A 17,094-nucleotide genomic window follows, 5' to 3' on the forward strand; every position below is an offset into this window, starting at 1 on the left:
TATCTTACACTCTTTGTTCATACATGGAATCCATGCAACAATGCCACTGGGAAGGGACCTTACTATGTATTTGATGCAGTTACCTACTAGATGTTTGAAGCACATCAACAAAACAACAAACAATACTGTACAAAGGGCTGTTCTGAACACTTTACATGTGTAGCAGAGCTCTCCTGATCACCTTCCCTTGGTCCTCTTGATTTCATAACAGCTGGAGTGGGCAGCTCCACAAAATTCCACAGGCTGTGTTTCTCACAGTCTCTACCTTTCATAGGCAGGACAGCCAAACATGCAGAGGCATTAGTACCTTTCAGAGGCAAGTGTCCCATCATAGGGTAGGAAGGTATCCTCCTGAGATGCATCCATGTGATTACTTGGAGGATATCCAACATGTGGAAACTTGTCATGTCAGCCACAGAGGAAGACATTTCAGTAAAGGACTGATTTAACTTCCTGCCCTCTTGTGTCTTACTCCCTCACTGTCCTTCTGAAGACTCCAATGATAACTGCAAGTCATCCCGAACACTATTTCAGGGAATGCCACTAGACCTATAATTTACCTTTGACCAGGTGATAGATGGCTTGGGAATTCCACTTGCTCTGCATGGTAAAGTTACTGGAATACCTTCAATTGTGCTGAGTATCTGCTGGCCATGCTGAATGGTTGGCAGAACTGGAGACAGAAGGAAGGTTGGCATCTGAGTATCTTTTCTCCCATTTAGTATCATATACTTAAAATAGAACATTTTCAATATATTCTTAATGTTTATAAAAAAAAGCAATTTAACATAATCTTAGTAAGGGAATACATGGCAAAAAATACAATAAGTACAATCTGCACATATCTAACAAAAGCTTAAAATCAAGTGTTAAGTGGTGACCTCTCTAGAGAAAACATAAAAGGACTGAATAATATCAATTATTTCCTGAAAATTCAAGATTGATTATAGTCTAATGGTTATACATATTTCTTAGGAACACCTCATTGGTTACTGGTCACTATCTGTAGAGCTTCAGTGACCTGATGTAAGCCCACCTCCAAGTAAATGAGCTGCTTAATCACCATTTATCAAACACACCTGATATCCACAAGGGCCCCTCAGGGCTTTACTAAATTGAACTGATAAAAACTGTAGTTTCTTAAAAGGAATTTAGTAGAACTACAGATATGTTGGGCATTTACCTTTAAAATAATAAGAAAAAGAACTAGGCAACATTTTCCAGTTAAGAATGGTATGTCTTTGTCTTGAGGAAGCGAGAGAGAACGTAGTAGGGCATGAGCAGCCATGAAAGGAAAGGGGAACCAAGCACCTGCCCTGTTTCCTTTGTTCTTAGAACCAACAGGCACTGAAATGACCATCACACTGTATCCTCAAAACAACTTTGATGAAAGCTTCCATCTATGAACATTTTCTAACAAAAGGAACACACTGAAAGTCTGGTATTTCCAGATCTTCCTATTGCATCCTGTGAGAAGATGAGACCAGGCTTCTTCCCTAGGGCTCAATTGCTTACCACATTTTTTGCTTAAAGTCAGAATTTTCCAGAAATGTCAAAATACCCTGGAATAGAAATTTGCTAGAACAGAAGATACCACAGGCCCCCAGTGCAAAAACTCCTTGAAAAGCTGAAATGATGTACACTGTGCACTCATACTTTCCTAGGGCTGGCATTAGTCTTTAGCTAATTTTGTCTTAAAGACTTGGCAATGTGTCTCCAGCTCTAAACAAGAACATTGAGCTACTCATGAAAGCAAGAAATTTAATTTCCAGGATCATGACAGAATACGCAGCTCTCAAATATGCTGTCAATTTGTGGCAACATAAGGGAATGCCATGTTTTTAAAGCCATATTAAGTTAGACAGCAGTGAAGAAAAGTTGCAAATTTAGGTCAGTTTTGGAGCTTGATGACATCTGGGTATGGAGGAGGAGCAGCTTCTCTCCAGATCGTGAGTCTACGTAAATCAATGTGACAATTAGATTTAGTTCTTTTCATCTGCATCTGTATTTTAATTCCTTCATTTTTCTTATTTCTTCCTCTTAGAAATGTTTAAGCATCTTTCATAGGTATTCCTGAGAGTTGATATGACAAAAAAAATCTCCTCATTAACATGAGGCAGGCACAAAGCTGCCATGCTTTGTGTCATGCACGATTTGATTGATAACCGATCATTGGGCTGATTCTTCAATGTTATTGACTAAATCAGTTGATTGCTTTGGACTAAAATGGACAAAAATTATGTTGTGAAATGACCTCTTAGTTTTTAATCATTAAAATGTCTTGTGTCTCATTATATCAGGTCACTGGGTTGTCTGTCTTCTCACCTCTCCAATAGAGCAATCATGGTTAACCCTACAGCTCCTCCCTGCAAGTGAAAGTAATTCTCAACACAACTGCCTAGGTAATCACTGGCAGGATTAGGAGATGGCATGAGGGTGTTCCAAGTCTGCATCCTTATGTCAGTCCACAGCACCCTCGAGAAAAACTATGCTCTGTTCTTTAAAAACAGCCCCACCATGGCACACAACCCCACATGCCTTTATTATTGAAGGCTATGACTATGTGTAAATTATTTGAGGGCATTTCTTTGAAACCTCCCAAGAACTTGTCAAGTGATGTTGATGGCTACTGGCAAAAGGCTGCAGGCAGTGGCGGGGCAGACAGAGAAGGGGTGGGTTACAGTCGCTGAAACCTTCAACAGACAAGCAGAAAATGGGTAAGCTGGTAGAGTACCCAATTCATGTTATAAATAAAATTGAGGAAATGAATGGAACCAAGTATTCTTTGCTCTTTTCTTCCTAAGACATTCATTTGTTGTATATAAATCTACTTTTAATGTTGCATGATAAAACAATATAGCAAGCTCTTAGAAACAAATATAAAGTTAGAAGAATTGATCAAACTATGAAGGTGTGCATTATTATTGAGAGTTATACAGAGTGAGAGAGCCTGGTAATTGTTACAAGTGAAAAGCAACAACAACAAAAAAGATTGCCTCTGGATTTTCTTATTTGTGACCTTTAAATGATTTAACATGCAAAAAAGATGCTTGGAACACATGACACATGAAATGACCTTTAGCAAAGCTTAGGTCATTTTTAGCCCCAACACAGAGGGGTCACTAGTAAGGACATGTTTGTTGCATAATCCAAAAATAAAAGGCAATCTAAGGCAATTTGGATGGTACAATAAGTTCAGCTTGTCTGAAATTAAAGATGTATTTTTAAACATGATTCTTTGAGAGCTGAATTCACTTTTATCAATTAAGAAACCACACACAAAAGCCCTTGGCTAGACTTGGCTGGTGACTCCCTTGAATGCCTTTTTGTGTACATAGGAAAGGGAAATCTGGAAACAGCATTAACAATGTAGAGCTTGTTCACAAAATATAAAATAACTATTAGGAGAAAGCTCTCCATCTTGTAATTAGAGGAACAGAGTTATTTAATTAGAACCTATGAGCCTTGTTTTGAACAAGGTTTGGAAACAATTATGTGGGGTCTCTCTTACCATGCACGGCCACAGAGGTTGTTTTGTTACTGGTTCCAGCAACATTACTGGCCACACAAGTATATTCACCTCCATCCTGAAGCCGAATTCGTTCAATGTGGAGGCTCCCATCGCTGCGCACAGTTATGTAAGGAGTTTGTACCAACTTTCAAAAAGAATTTTTAAAAAAGTCATTTATTTTTTTAATTAGAAAAGGCAGAAACTTGTCTAAGCCTAAATCAGATCTGTTTGTTTTTCTTAACTGAGTTATTAAATTTACTATAGAGAAAACTGGAATTTTAGCATTCTTAGGTTAAAAAATGATCAGTGTAAAATATTCCTAAGAATTTATTAATTATATTTAATTCTATTATCTCTCTATAACTATATCCACTATTTGCTCTCCAATAACTAGCACATCCCTGATAGGGAGAAAGGAGATGCCACTTGTCTTTTGTTTCTCTAAGTTCTGCTGCCGTGAACTCACATTTCACTAATAGTTTTTTCTTTTGGCTGAAATTGTTCTCTCCAGGAAGGCTTCATCACCTCTAGCAAGCTCTTTGATATTTTTTTTATGGAATGTAGGGTTTTTTTTTTTTAATGCCAAGGGTGTGTGATTTCATCTTAGCACCCACCCTGACTAGCTGCCAGGCTCACAAAGTAATGGACACAGTGTGATCCAGAAATCATGTCAGAGAAGGCTGACAATATTTTAGCATATAAGTGATTATTTCTAAACATGTACCATTTACATGTTAATGGCCAACTTCATATCTAAAAGTGTTTCTTTCTCCATGAAGTCTTCTGTTTTTCTACAAATTTTTGTATAAATATGAGTAAGCCTGTAATCCCTCATATGGAATCAATTCATTTCTAGTGAATACTTCTAGAAGACAGTGAATCCAGATTCTCTGGAAAAAGGGGAAGTGGTCTGCATTAGATGAAGTTCTGTCTCAATAGAATACACATTTATGGAAATTTTTCTTAGAATTTAAGTGCTTCTCATATCCTTTCCTAATTAAAAATTATATACTGATATTCAGTAATAAGCTAGGGATCTACCTCTCTAAAATAATCCATTATAAGAGAAATGTAAAAGTCAACATAAGAAAGAGTAATATATGAAAAGCTAGATTATAAAGGAATACTAATATTTCATAATGTTCTAAACAGAAGAATAGAAAGTATTTAAGCACTAAGGAAATGTTACTAGCCTAAATTTTTACATATTCTGAAGGCAGCTTATTAGTAACATTAAATTAACTGTGAAATTGTAAAAATTATAGTACCAATCATTTAAAAATTAAAGCTCTGACTAATATAAATGGAATAAACATAGTAACAAAAAAGGAAAACCCTTGGGACTAGAGAGATGGATCATCATTTAAGAATACTGCTCTTGCAGAGGCAGCTGAGTTCAATTCTCAGGACCCAGGTCAGGTGGCTTCCAACTGCTTGTAAGTCTTTCTCCAGAGGATCTGACACCTTAATTGAACACACACACACACACACACACACTCACACACACACACACACACACACACACACACAAATAAATGTGAAATACATCTTTTTTTTTTTAAAGAAAAGCTTTGGTATGCTTATAAAACATGTTTATGAAATGAGCCTTTCAGTATTTGTTACATAATTCATTAATTCTTAGGAGAAAAATAAATAAAAAGGCCTGTGTGAAGAAAGTTCTTACCATGGCTGAGTTCTTCATCCACCGCCGCTCTGGGATAGGATTTCCAGCCAACAGAGTACAAGGCAGAGTTAGCTGCTGTCCTTCAATAATATTGGCCACAGAAGGACTTATTCCAATAAGTGGAGCAACTACATCAAAAAAAAAAAAAAAAAAGAAAGAAAGAAAGAGAAAGAAAGAAAGAAAGAAAGAAAGAAAAAAGAAAGAAAGAAAAGAACACTCAGATTCATCGAAAACGGGGTGGTGGTGGCATTATTATAAGCAAACTGACTACAAATTATGTTGTTTAAAACTGGAGTTTTCAAGAACAGAACTTCAAAGTGAGACTGGAAAAGAACTTTAGTGTAGAAGTAACTGATCCATCTAAGCAGAAAGAATGGAGGAGAATAGGTGATCCAGTAGAAATGTCAAGAGTAAAGAGCAAAGCCTCCATACAAAAGGCTAGCGATGTCAAGGCAAGATGCTGGTAGCATACACACCAGGATGGAGAGTGTTTGGGAGTGCTTGTGAGTAGAGACATAAAATCAAGAGAACCCGCTCTCAGAGAGACAGCTAGCAACAGAATAGACTAGATAGAGACTCATCAGGAGTCTGTTTCAACAGCACAAGCAAGTTCAACAAAGGTGAGTTTGCTGAGATGGAATAGTAAAGAAGCATGGTAAAACTGTGGTGCTTTCTTAGAAATTAACAAAAAAAAAAAAAAAAAAAAAAAACCCACTCAAGTGAGCACAAAATTCTTACAAGATATATGTTATTCAAAAATGTAGAGATAGATAGATGAATAAAGACACAAAGAAAATTCTATGAAACATATTAGTGAGATTTGTGCAGCAAAGTATTTAAAATCGCATTTAATGCTGATTTAATGCTGTAATAATTTGAGCTGTATAATACTAGGGAAAAAACAATCTCAAGGAAGAGATAGAGAAATATAAATTCAGTGTGAGAATAGTTTAATCAGTCAGACATGATTCCACAATAAAAGATATTGAATCAAATACCTCACCACTTGGAAATAAGCTGTATTCTATTTTAACTTCACAACTTATAAACACAATTCTGTGGACCTAAGTGATAAACTTAACTCAAAAGCCATCAAAAACACTGTGTGTGTGTGTGTGTGTGTGTGTGTGTGTGTGTGTGTGTGTGTGTTGTGTGTTATGTGAGTGTGTATATGTGTGTGGTGTGAGTGTGTGTGGTGTGTGTGTGAGTCTCTGTGTGGTGTGTGAATGTGTGTGTGAGAGAGAGTGGTATGTTCATGTGTGTGGTGTGTGAGTGTGTGTGAGTGTGTGGGTGTGTATGTGTGTGTGTGGTGTGAGTGTGTGTGCGTGTGGTGTGTGAGTGTATATGTGAGTGTGTGTGAGTGTGTGGGTGTGTATGTGTGTGTGGTGTGAGTGTGTGTGCGTGTGGTGTGTGAGTGTATATGTGAGTGTGTTTGTGAGTGGTATGTGCATGTGTGTGGTGTGTGAGTGTGTATGAGTGTGTGTGTATGGTGTGCAGGTGTGTGTGGTGTGAGTGCGTGTGGTGTGTGAGAGTGTGTGTGTATGGTATGTGAATTTGTATGTGAGTGTGCATGTGTGTGTGGTATGTGCATGTGGTGTGTGTGTGCATGTGGTATGTGAGTGTGTACGTGAGTGTGTGCATGTGTGTATGTGTGTGTGGTGCATGTGTGGGTGAGGTGTGGTGTGTGTGTATTTGTGTGAGTGGGTATGCTGTGGTGTGAGTGTGTGTGGTGTGTGAGTGTATATGTGAGTGTGCGTGTGTGTGGTGTGTGAGTGTGTGTGGTATGTGTGTGTGGTGTGTGAATGTGTGTGTGTGTGAACACCTGGAAGCAGGTGTTCTTCTAGTTATTTATAGTTGTCACATTGTATGAAATACAACTTGGGGACACAAACCTCTACCTGGCTTTAGAATAAACAGAGATTGTCACATGCAAGGAATAACATTATCATCAAAGAGGTCTGAAGTTTTGGGAGAATATCTCCTCTAGAAAATTAATTAGTCTTACCAAGTCCTGTCACTGTTACTGTTGTCCGTGACTGTATTTTTCCAAACTGATTTTCAGCTTCACAGATATATGTTCCTTTATCACTTGCCCATAGATCTAGAAAGAAACCCATTTATTCATTCAGGACCACTATGAAACCTTGACAATGCACCAGGCACAATGTTGGGATCTGACAGGAATACATAAGCACCTTTTGGGCACTGCCTTCTAGAGAAGGAGACAACGAACTCAGCCATTACAGCAGGGTAACAAATTCTCTATGAGAGTTGTACAATAGCTGTGAACCACAGACAGGATTGTAAGTGAAGGAGTTAGAAATTCATAGTGAAGGTAAGATCCCAGCTGTGGTTGAACAAGCATCTAGACAGAGTCTTAACAATATGGCTGCCCAAATGTGAGCTGAACATGCTAAATTGCATAGAGAAAAGCCTATCAGGCCTCAACTGTACACAAAGAATATTGGCAACTGAGGAAAGCTGGACCAGCACTCCCCCTGGTTGTTTGGAGCCAAATACCCACATAGGCAGCATTATATGGCCTAAACAGGTTATATTTAGGAATATAAACTGAGCATGTCCAGTTTAGTAGCAAAATATGAGCACGCATATTTGTACATTAGAATACAGACTGGCACAGTGACACGGGGGGCTGAGAAAAGAAGGTTAAGGGTCAAAAGCCCTCTTGAGCTACCATACTGAATCTTTGTTTCAAATCAAGAAAAACAAAAAGCAAACTAAGTAAAAACAAAACTGCGTATATACAGAACAATATGTATAAACAAATGCACAAGCGTATACACACAAGCATGCTCGCGCACGTGCAAACACATCCTTCCACTTACTTGAAATAAAGAGAGCGCCTGTTCTCAGTTGGCTGATGGAACTAACGGAAAAGGGTCTTGAGAAAATTGGTGTGTTGTCCAATCTTCGCCATTTGATCTTTGGTTCTGGATAACCCTGGACATAACAAGGTAATGTCACATTGGAGCCAATTTCCATGGACACATCAGAAGGTTCTTGAATGAAAACTGGAGGTGCTGGAAGATACAAAATATAAAAATGTCACTGGTAGAGGATGTGGACACATTAAGAATAAACTATTAAATTATCAACAGATTGGATTGGAAACAAGTCATTGTTCACAAAACATTGTAAGTTTACCCTATAGCTATTCCTGTCTGACATATGATGGATTTTTTTTCTTTATGAATGAATATTTAGAATGGACTCTCAGCTCTTGCCTTAAAGTTGTAGGTGGTATGAAAATCATCTTACATAGTATTGTTATAGAATTTTGTTTTCAGTATGAGTATATGTTACAATGCTTGAACCTCGTACTCCCCTAAATAAGTTGACTTTACAATGCAATGTGATATTTCTGGTAGTTTTCAAAATCTCATTGGCTAGATTTTGTGTGTGTGTGTGTGTGTGTGTGTGTGTGTGTGTGTGTGTGTGTGAACAGAACTATTTTGTTGGTTTGTTTAAATCACAAACAAAGTTTCTACTCCCTCCCCTCGTCCCAGTCCTACCCCCACCTCTCCCTCTTCATTCCTCCTCCAAGGTTTCTCTTCAGACACAAGTGGGCCTCCCATGGATATCAACAAGCCATGGTTATCACCTTCTCTTCTATGAAGACTGGATAAGGCAACTAAATAGGAAGAATGGCTCCCAGAAGCAGGCAACACAGTCAGAGACAATGTCTGCTCCCACTGTTAGGAATCTCACACCAAGACTACAACTATCACATGCTTGCAGAGGGCCTAGGTCAGTCCCATTCAGGCTCCCTGCTTGTCAGTTCAGTCTCTGTGAGCCCCTATGAGTGTAGGTTAGTTGATTTTGTGGTTTTCTTGCAGTGCCTATGAGCCCATAGGGTTCTGTAGTCCCTCTTCCCTGTCTTCTGCAGGATTCTCCAGGCTCCACCTAATATCTGGCTATGGTTCCCTGAATCTGTTTCCATCAGTTGCTGGGTAAAGCTTCTCTGATAACAGTTGTGCTAGGCACCTGTCATGTTTGTCTTTCTGGGTCTGGGTTATCTCACTCAGGGTGATCTTTTCCAGTCCCATCCATTTGCCAGCAAATTTCCTGATGTCATTGTTTTTGACAACTGAATAATACTCCATTGTGTAAATGTACCACATTTTCTTTATCCATTCTTCAGTTGAGAGACACATAGGTTGTTTCTAGTTTCTGACTATTACTAATAAAGCTTCTATGAACATAGTTCTGAAAGTGTCCTTGTGGTATGGTGGAGTGTCCTGTGGGTTTATGCCAATATGTTGGCTGGATTTTTAAATGAACTTAATTCGTGCCAAAGTATTTCTTTAACTAATCCCCATCTGACATGCCAACAGCATTTATTCCTGAAATATAACAATGTTTGGCATTGTATTTTTACTAATATTTTTAAGTCAGAGAAATTTAATTTTAAGAATCAATAATGTAAGTTAAAAAGAGCTGAACACATTTGCTAAAGAAAAAATAGTAATTACTTGGCATCTTTAGAATTGAGACATACAAAGAAATCTATAAATTTGCATAATTCTGGTAACTAGGGAAACTGATAGGAAGAGCTGGAAATAAATGAGGGGTGGCACACTTAGGAAAACATAGGACTGTGATACAGAAAGGGTGCTGTTGTGAACCTCTCAGGGATGAGGCCCTTGGAAGCTTATAAATAATGATGCTTGAGACGTCAGATAAGAGTAAATGCATGGGATTCTGTTAGAAGCAGTGGAAATAACCTACTCATGTAAAATTCTAAGACATGGTACACTGGAAGTCAGCAACAGCTATCATTTTCAGAGCCAAGTCTTGTCAAATGATTTCAATTGTTTGCAGTCTTCAGAATGACCCCATTCTGGTTTTATATATGAGAAAACTTAGTTGATTTGCTAAGTGTCACATGGAGTTAAGTGAGTAACATAGGGTTAAAAGCTAGGTCACAATCCTTTGTCATTTTATGGGTCTCTCCTTCTCTACATAGTTCTAATAACTATGCCTGGGCATACTGGCTAGCAGTCTCATCACCCTGAGGGAGGAGTGGATGGGAGTGGGCTGGGCAGGGAGGTGAGGGAGGTGGGAGGAGTAGAAGGAAAAACTGTGGTTGGAATGCAAAATGAAATTTTTTAAAAAATTAATTTAATTAGTAAAAAAGATGTAGGAATCGCTTTCTTCCTTCCTTCCTTCTCATCCCACATCTGCAGATTAAATGTGCAGCTGTCTTCCACCAGTGCTGGTTCTTATTTTAGCCTGGAATAGGCCGCCTCTCACTCGACAATTTTGTTTCTATTACTTCCTACACTTCACTGCCCTCTGGAAGTCACGAATCCCCACTCTTCTTCAAGTAGGAGCTGACCTTTCCCATTTTAGAACTTATGTTAATACCTCCCCTTCAGGGGTAATGCCTGATGTTAAAATATTGACAACCCTTCACCTAGTTTCCAAAGGACACTCCTCTATGATATCATCTCTTATCATCACAAATGGGCATCATGACTTCCCTGTAAGAGATTTAAGACAACCCTTCCTGTCAGACCCATGAAACTCTCCAAATCCAAACGATTTCTTGATTATCTGTTGCTTTGTTTTCCAGACAGCCTATAGTTTTACCCTTTAATAGCAGCTAATATATTACATGGTACATTGTGTGTGGCCAATAGATATTAGTGAACAAATTATTGAATCTGCATGAAAAGCTATAGCAATAATGCAGACTTGGATATGTATGCACAAATGTTCATATTATGGATACACCTCAACCCAGTACATTTGAACTTGTACTTTTGAAAGGAAGATTACAATTTCAAAAGCCCTCTTACAAAATTTAAGATGAAAACCACAACTGAAAAAGATACTTTGAGAAAAGAGTGGCTTATCTCTGTTTATATAATTTTCTTAATTCATATACATAGGAATTCAACTTAACATGTCAAATAAACACATTTGAAATATAGTTACTAAAGTACTCATTGGCTTGCTCATTCATTTCTAAAATTTGGTTACTTATTTTCCTAGAGTAAATGTAGTCAATTAAACTGGAAACAACCAAGATGCCGATCAACTGAAGAACAGATGAGGAAAATGTGCTACATTTACACAATGGAGTATTATTTGGCTGTTAAAAACATGATATTTACAGGCAAATAGATGGAATTTGAAAAAAAATCATCCTGAGTGAGGTAACCCAGATCCAGAAAGACAAACATGGTATGTCCTCACTTATAAGTGGATATTAGCTGTAAAGTAAAAGGTAATCTTATTACAGTTCACAGACCCAGAGAAGCTAAGTAACAAGGAGGGCTTAAATAGGGACTCAGGCTCTTTGGGAAGAAGAAAGAGAATAGATTTCACTGGTGGAATAGGAGCAAGTGGGGTTGAGAACAGGAGAGATCAACTGGTGGGGGAGGGAGAAAATACTGGGAGAAATTACTGGAATTGGGGGCCATTTCAGGAGCGAAGTGGAAATCTAGGACAGTGAAACTCTATGGAATATATGAGAATAACCCTAGCAAAGACTTGTAGTAATGGGGAACATGGAGCCTGAACCAACCTCTTCTGTTTCAGGCAAGGCTTCAAGTGGAGGGATTTTGACACCAACACCACCATAAAACCTTTGACCTACAGCTTGTCCTGCCTGAAGAGTGTTCTGGGACCAGAGTCTAGCAGAATCCTCATCAAAGAGATCAGAGAGATTTCACCCCAAAACTGATGGGAACAGATGCAGAGGCCCAAAACCAAACATTAGGTGGAGCATAGGGAGTCCTGCAGATGAGAAGAAGGGGGAGCAATGATAAGAGGAACCAGAATGGTCATGGACACCAGGAAAACATGGCTTACAGCATCAATTGATTAAAACTCATAGAGGCTAATAGAGATCATGGTGCCTGTAGGGATCTAAGCTAGGTCCTTTGCATATGTTATGATAAAGTAGCTTGGTGTTCTCTGGAATTCAGGGAGAGCCACTGAGTCTTTTGCCTTCTTATGGAAGTCTTTTACCTTCCTCCGACTGGGTTGTCTTGTCCAGCCTTTATTTGATGATATGTGCCTGGTTTTATTGTAGCTTATTATGTCATGCTTGGTTAAAATGTCCTTGGGAGGCCTGCTCTTTTCTGAGGGGAGATGGAGAGGGCATGGATCTGGGAGAGACTTGAGGTGGAGGGGATAACTGGATGGAAGTGAGGGAGGAGAAACTGAGATAGGGATGTAATATATGAGAAAAGAATAAAAAATATAGAGAAGACTGAAATCTATCAGCTACTTGAGGGAAGAAAGATCTCCCTTTATTGCAATGTTAAAATATAATTATCAATTGAAGGTGATACATTAGCATGTTCAGAAGTAATGGAGGAAGGGAATATGGAATCAGAACAGAAAAGCAAACTCAAGTTACACACACAAACCTAATTGAGGTGGTAGAAGTCATGTGTTGTAAAGCAGATTATAGAACAGCATCAGACACAAGACATCAGAGCAGGGAATATAAGCACTGACTCTCCAAACAAGAGGCAAATGAGAACACCAGGCCTGAGAGAGCAGCCAACACAATGTCCACCACATGAAAACTTCCAAAATGAAGCAGCTGAGCCAAGAAGTCTTAAATACTTCCTCCTCCTGGCTGTGGTCAACACAGCCTCCAAGTGAGTTTTTCTGGGTAAGTTGTGAATAGATTAGGGAAACTAGAGACCAGGAGAGCAGTAGTGGCTAGCTGGCAGTACACCATGGTACTTTTCTAGGAGAGAGGGTATTACTGAGAAGGGTAAGAACCCACAGAGTGGTTTCGAAGGGCCGTTCCAGTCTTTTTGCCTGACCTTGGGCAAGTCATTTCAACCCTCTCCACAGCTTTAGTTTCTCTAAGAACATATAGAAAAAGTAGTATTTTATATTTTAAGTTTCAAAAGAGAAAACCTTTACTAATAATGGAGCATGAAATAACTACCTCAATACTACCTATATTAAACATGAAGATTACAGAGTTGATTTATTAGATCTTAGTGCTGGAGTTTGATATTTGCATTTGATTCCACTTTGGGTCCTTCATTCAGTCTCTTAGAATAATGTTTGACCCCTACTGATTTGCTGAGTATCTGTGTAGCTCATTGAGATATGCATGGGGGTGAGTGTTATCCCCCAGTACAGTTTATTGTGTATAGAGATAACTATGGCTGTGCATAGTCATTTGAAAAATATAAAAGTCATAAACCAATTTGCCACCTCGCTCTAAGCACTATTCTGAATTGTTTTCCTTGACCCCCAAGACAGTTAAATATATATTCCCACTGTGGCAACTCTTGCATTATGTCAGTCAGAGATTTTCTTTCCTAAAATGACTAGACACATTGCTTTGGTTCCACCAAACCACAGAATACAAAACCACAGTCTAAGACTCAAACCCTGTGTGGTGTGGAATGCTTTAAAAAAATTACTGCCAGGCCAACTTTTTGTTTGATGTTTCCAATCCTCTCTTCTTCCAAATGACTTCACAATTCACTACATTACCCTCCTTTTCAAGGGATGAAAAGCATTGGTAACTTTCCCTGTTGACCTGAAATGTCCATAATTTAAAGCCATTATAATGAGAAACAGAAAAAGAGTTGCTCGTTACAAGAAGCTCAAACTCAAGAATAATATTCAACAGTCCTTTTGTTAGGTTTTTTTTTTTTTTTTTTTTTTTTTTTGGTCTAGTATTGCTGCTGCTGTGAGGTAACAGGCCCACAGAAAACAATCTGAAAGCACAAATAGCTGCATGATATGGATAAAAGCATGTTTTTGTTCTTAAGTCACAAGCAACTCAAAAATATGCCCAATAATTTTGGAACTCAAATGAATAATTTTATGCACTACTTAGCTTACTTAGTACTGACTCATCTGAAGTCCTTTCTAAAAAATAGTCAAATTGAGACAAGTTTCATATTAAAAGCCAAAACATAATCTTGAATGCTGTATCATTTTACTTAGACATTTCTATATTATTTTTGAGGCTCAAAGAAAGAAAATAATCACAACATACATGAAGTTGTACACAAAATATATGTTGCATTTAGCAGTCCTATAGGTAACAGTTAATATGCTGGGTGTATGTGATTACATGTCATTTCATCTGCCCAGTTCACCTGTAAAGTAAATGCCATTTCTTTCTATAAAATAATGAAAGTCAAGGGGACAACCCATTTTCTCTCAAGTGCCTATTTTCTTAGCCACTATATTAATTCTGGAGAAAGTTTCAATCCGTAGCGTGTTTTTTTAAGCCACATACTAAAAATCAAATCACCATGGTTTGTAGCATGCACAAACTACATCTGGTACTGTATGTAACCATGGCCTCCTATGGACAGGTCAGTCTACTCACACCTTGTGAGCTACTCTAAGAAGGATATAATGAAGAATATGAATATTACAGTACAACAGAAGCGCAATGGTGCCAACTATAACATTAAGTTATTTGCCAGCCATTAGCAATGGTCAACATCACAGCAAGTAGATGACTCATTTCTGTTGATAGTTCATTCAGTGTGATCACTGGGATCAAAACTGAGAAGCTCATTGCTTTAGAAGAGTCGTGAATGATAGTGATCTCTAATATGATGGAGCCAATTCAAGGTTTACTTAAAAGTGATGTATAAAAAGAAGACATTTGTAAGCAAGTTTCTGATTATGGTAAACCTTCCCTGTTAGTGTAACTGGGTTTTCAAAGACTTGGGTATGTTTGAGCATATCTTCAGAGAGGTGTAACTGAAGATGAAAGACTCACTGGGAAGATACACAGCACTATCCAGTGGACTTGGGTCTCAGACTGAAAAAGGAACAAAGCAAACTGGATACCTGGACTTGGCTGTCACTACTGCCTGACCACAGATACACTGAGATCAGCCACCTCTCTCTTCCATGTCTCCTTTACCATAATAGACTATATATATGCTCACACTGGAGCTAAATGAGCCCATTCTACATTACAACTGTTTTCAAGTATTGTATTATAGTAATGAGAAAAGCCACTAACAAATCATCACAAGACACCAACAAAAGACATCACTAGTCCTTATATATGGTGCATTCCTGGACAGTAGAGAGAATCTAGAATATGCAGAAAAAAACATGACTAAGAAGGAAACAGTCAGTAAGCAAGAAGTATGTATGTGATCCTCAGACTTTCTAAACCATTGGTAGTGTGTCTAAGGGATTACTATTTTATTACGAGGAAAAGTTACTGAGGCCCTCTCTCAGCCCCTGTAGAGCAAGAACATGCAAAAGCATGCTGTGTGGCTATAAAAATCTCCATGGGAAGCAGGGAGAGACAGTACAGTAAGGTGGTGAGAATTGAAACTTCACCATTTCTGTGTTTCTTAAAAACAAGAATTCTGTATCTAAAGACCTCCCTTACTAGAGTCTTACATTTCCAAAATCATTTGTATAGTTGAAAGTCTTCCAGGACAATCAGAGGCCCCCTCCACCCAACAGTTATAACCTTATTCCCAAAGTATTTATCTTAATAATAACAGAGTTCAGTGGTTGTTAAAACACCACCCTGGACAGAGTCTACAGCAATCTGCGTGCCATTTCCAGTATTCTATATTAAAATTTCAGGACATATTCAGCAAGAATGAATAGTGTTCGACAGACAGCTAAGGGCAAGGGACCAGGTTCACAACAGGTCTCAGGAGGGAAGAAAATTGATTTCCATGAAAAAAAATATCAAGCACAAGGGGCCATAATTTTTACTTAAAGGCTTAAGATAATATAATTAAAATGGTTTATAAAATATTCATTTTCTTCACTTGTGTTTAAAAAATTAATTTAAGCATGACAAAACATTCTTGTACATAATGTACAGAAAAGAAAATATAATTTAATGACATTCTATACTTATAAGTTTAAAGAGATGTAAATATTTAATTATCTATGAAATTAGGCTGCCACATTCTTTTCCATGAAAAACAAGTTCTGTTTTATTTCTAGCTTTACCACAGTTTATAGAGATTGCTTTTTTTGTTTTGCATTATTTTTCTAAAGAGATACAACACAGATGATGAAGTCAGAACCAAACTCCCTAAAAACACAAATACATTTGTCATGAACACATTTCATCTTCCCAAGGTGATTGACATTCATTTCAGTTAGTACCTTATTTCAGCACTGGTGAGTAACTCCTAGTGGATTTTTAAAACTAAACCAAAAGAATAATCTGTTACCTTTTCTGTCATCAACATCTCTAGATTATGGTCTAAGGCCAAACTCTACTTTTTGGTCTCTAGATGTTAATAATTTGGAATCTCATGGCAGAATGAATGACTACTGACAGAAAAATGTCAACAGATGACACATATGGGTGAACCCTATAGTGTCTGAAGTCAGATAACTTGCTGTCAAATACCCAGACTCTGTCCTTCGCTAGCTCTGCAATCAAATGGATCAGGTTATATAAGCTTAGTGTCCTTATATTTGAATAAGACATAATCATAGCATCTTCTCTTAGTAAGGTTGGGAGAGTTTAATGGGATAGCCCATAAAACATTCTCTGGCACAATGAAGAATGTAGAAGCTCCTAGGAATTACAAGCCACTGTTATGATGTTAGTTATCTGAAATAGCCATGCTGGATTTGCCATTCTGACAATTATTTTTTATAACAAATTGTTTCACAGTTGATCAACATGGAAAATAACAACTCAGTGTCAGAAAAATAATGCAACCAATAGACATGAAATCTTACAGCCTACATCCAGAGTTAGTCTGCCTGTTGCTCTTCCAGCATCATTGATGGCTACACAGGTATAATCACCAGCATCCAGATCTTGTGTTTCTTGTATCTTCAAAAGTCCCATGAGAGGGTCAATACTGAGGAATGTTGAAGGTCTCAATTCAAGATCTCCTAAGTCAAGACAACAAGAAGAACATTAAGT

The 17,094-nt window shown here is 37.9% G+C and overlaps 1 protein-coding gene across 1 annotated transcript in view; it reads right to left on the bottom strand.

The window, feature by feature from the left end:
- Hmcn1 (hemicentin 1) overlaps positions 1-17,094 on the bottom strand; it is a 429,789-nt gene that overhangs the window by 187,491 nt on the left and 225,204 nt on the right. The window contains exons 15-20 of the mRNA XM_051185954.1: positions 16,905-17,063; positions 8,042-8,236; positions 7,201-7,296; positions 5,196-5,323; positions 3,512-3,656; positions 561-673 (exon numbers count right to left, since the gene is read on the bottom strand). Coding sequence (XP_051041911.1) covers positions 561-673; positions 3,512-3,656; positions 5,196-5,323; positions 7,201-7,296; positions 8,042-8,236; positions 16,905-17,063 — 836 coding nt within the window. The remainder of the gene's footprint in view (positions 1-560; positions 674-3,511; positions 3,657-5,195; positions 5,324-7,200; positions 7,297-8,041; positions 8,237-16,904; positions 17,064-17,094) is intronic.

The sequence above is a fragment of the Phodopus roborovskii genome, unplaced genomic scaffold, assembly GCF_943737965.1.
Source record: "Phodopus roborovskii unplaced genomic scaffold, PHOROB, whole genome shotgun sequence".
Taxonomy (NCBI): Eukaryota; Metazoa; Chordata; class Mammalia; order Rodentia; family Cricetidae; genus Phodopus; species Phodopus roborovskii.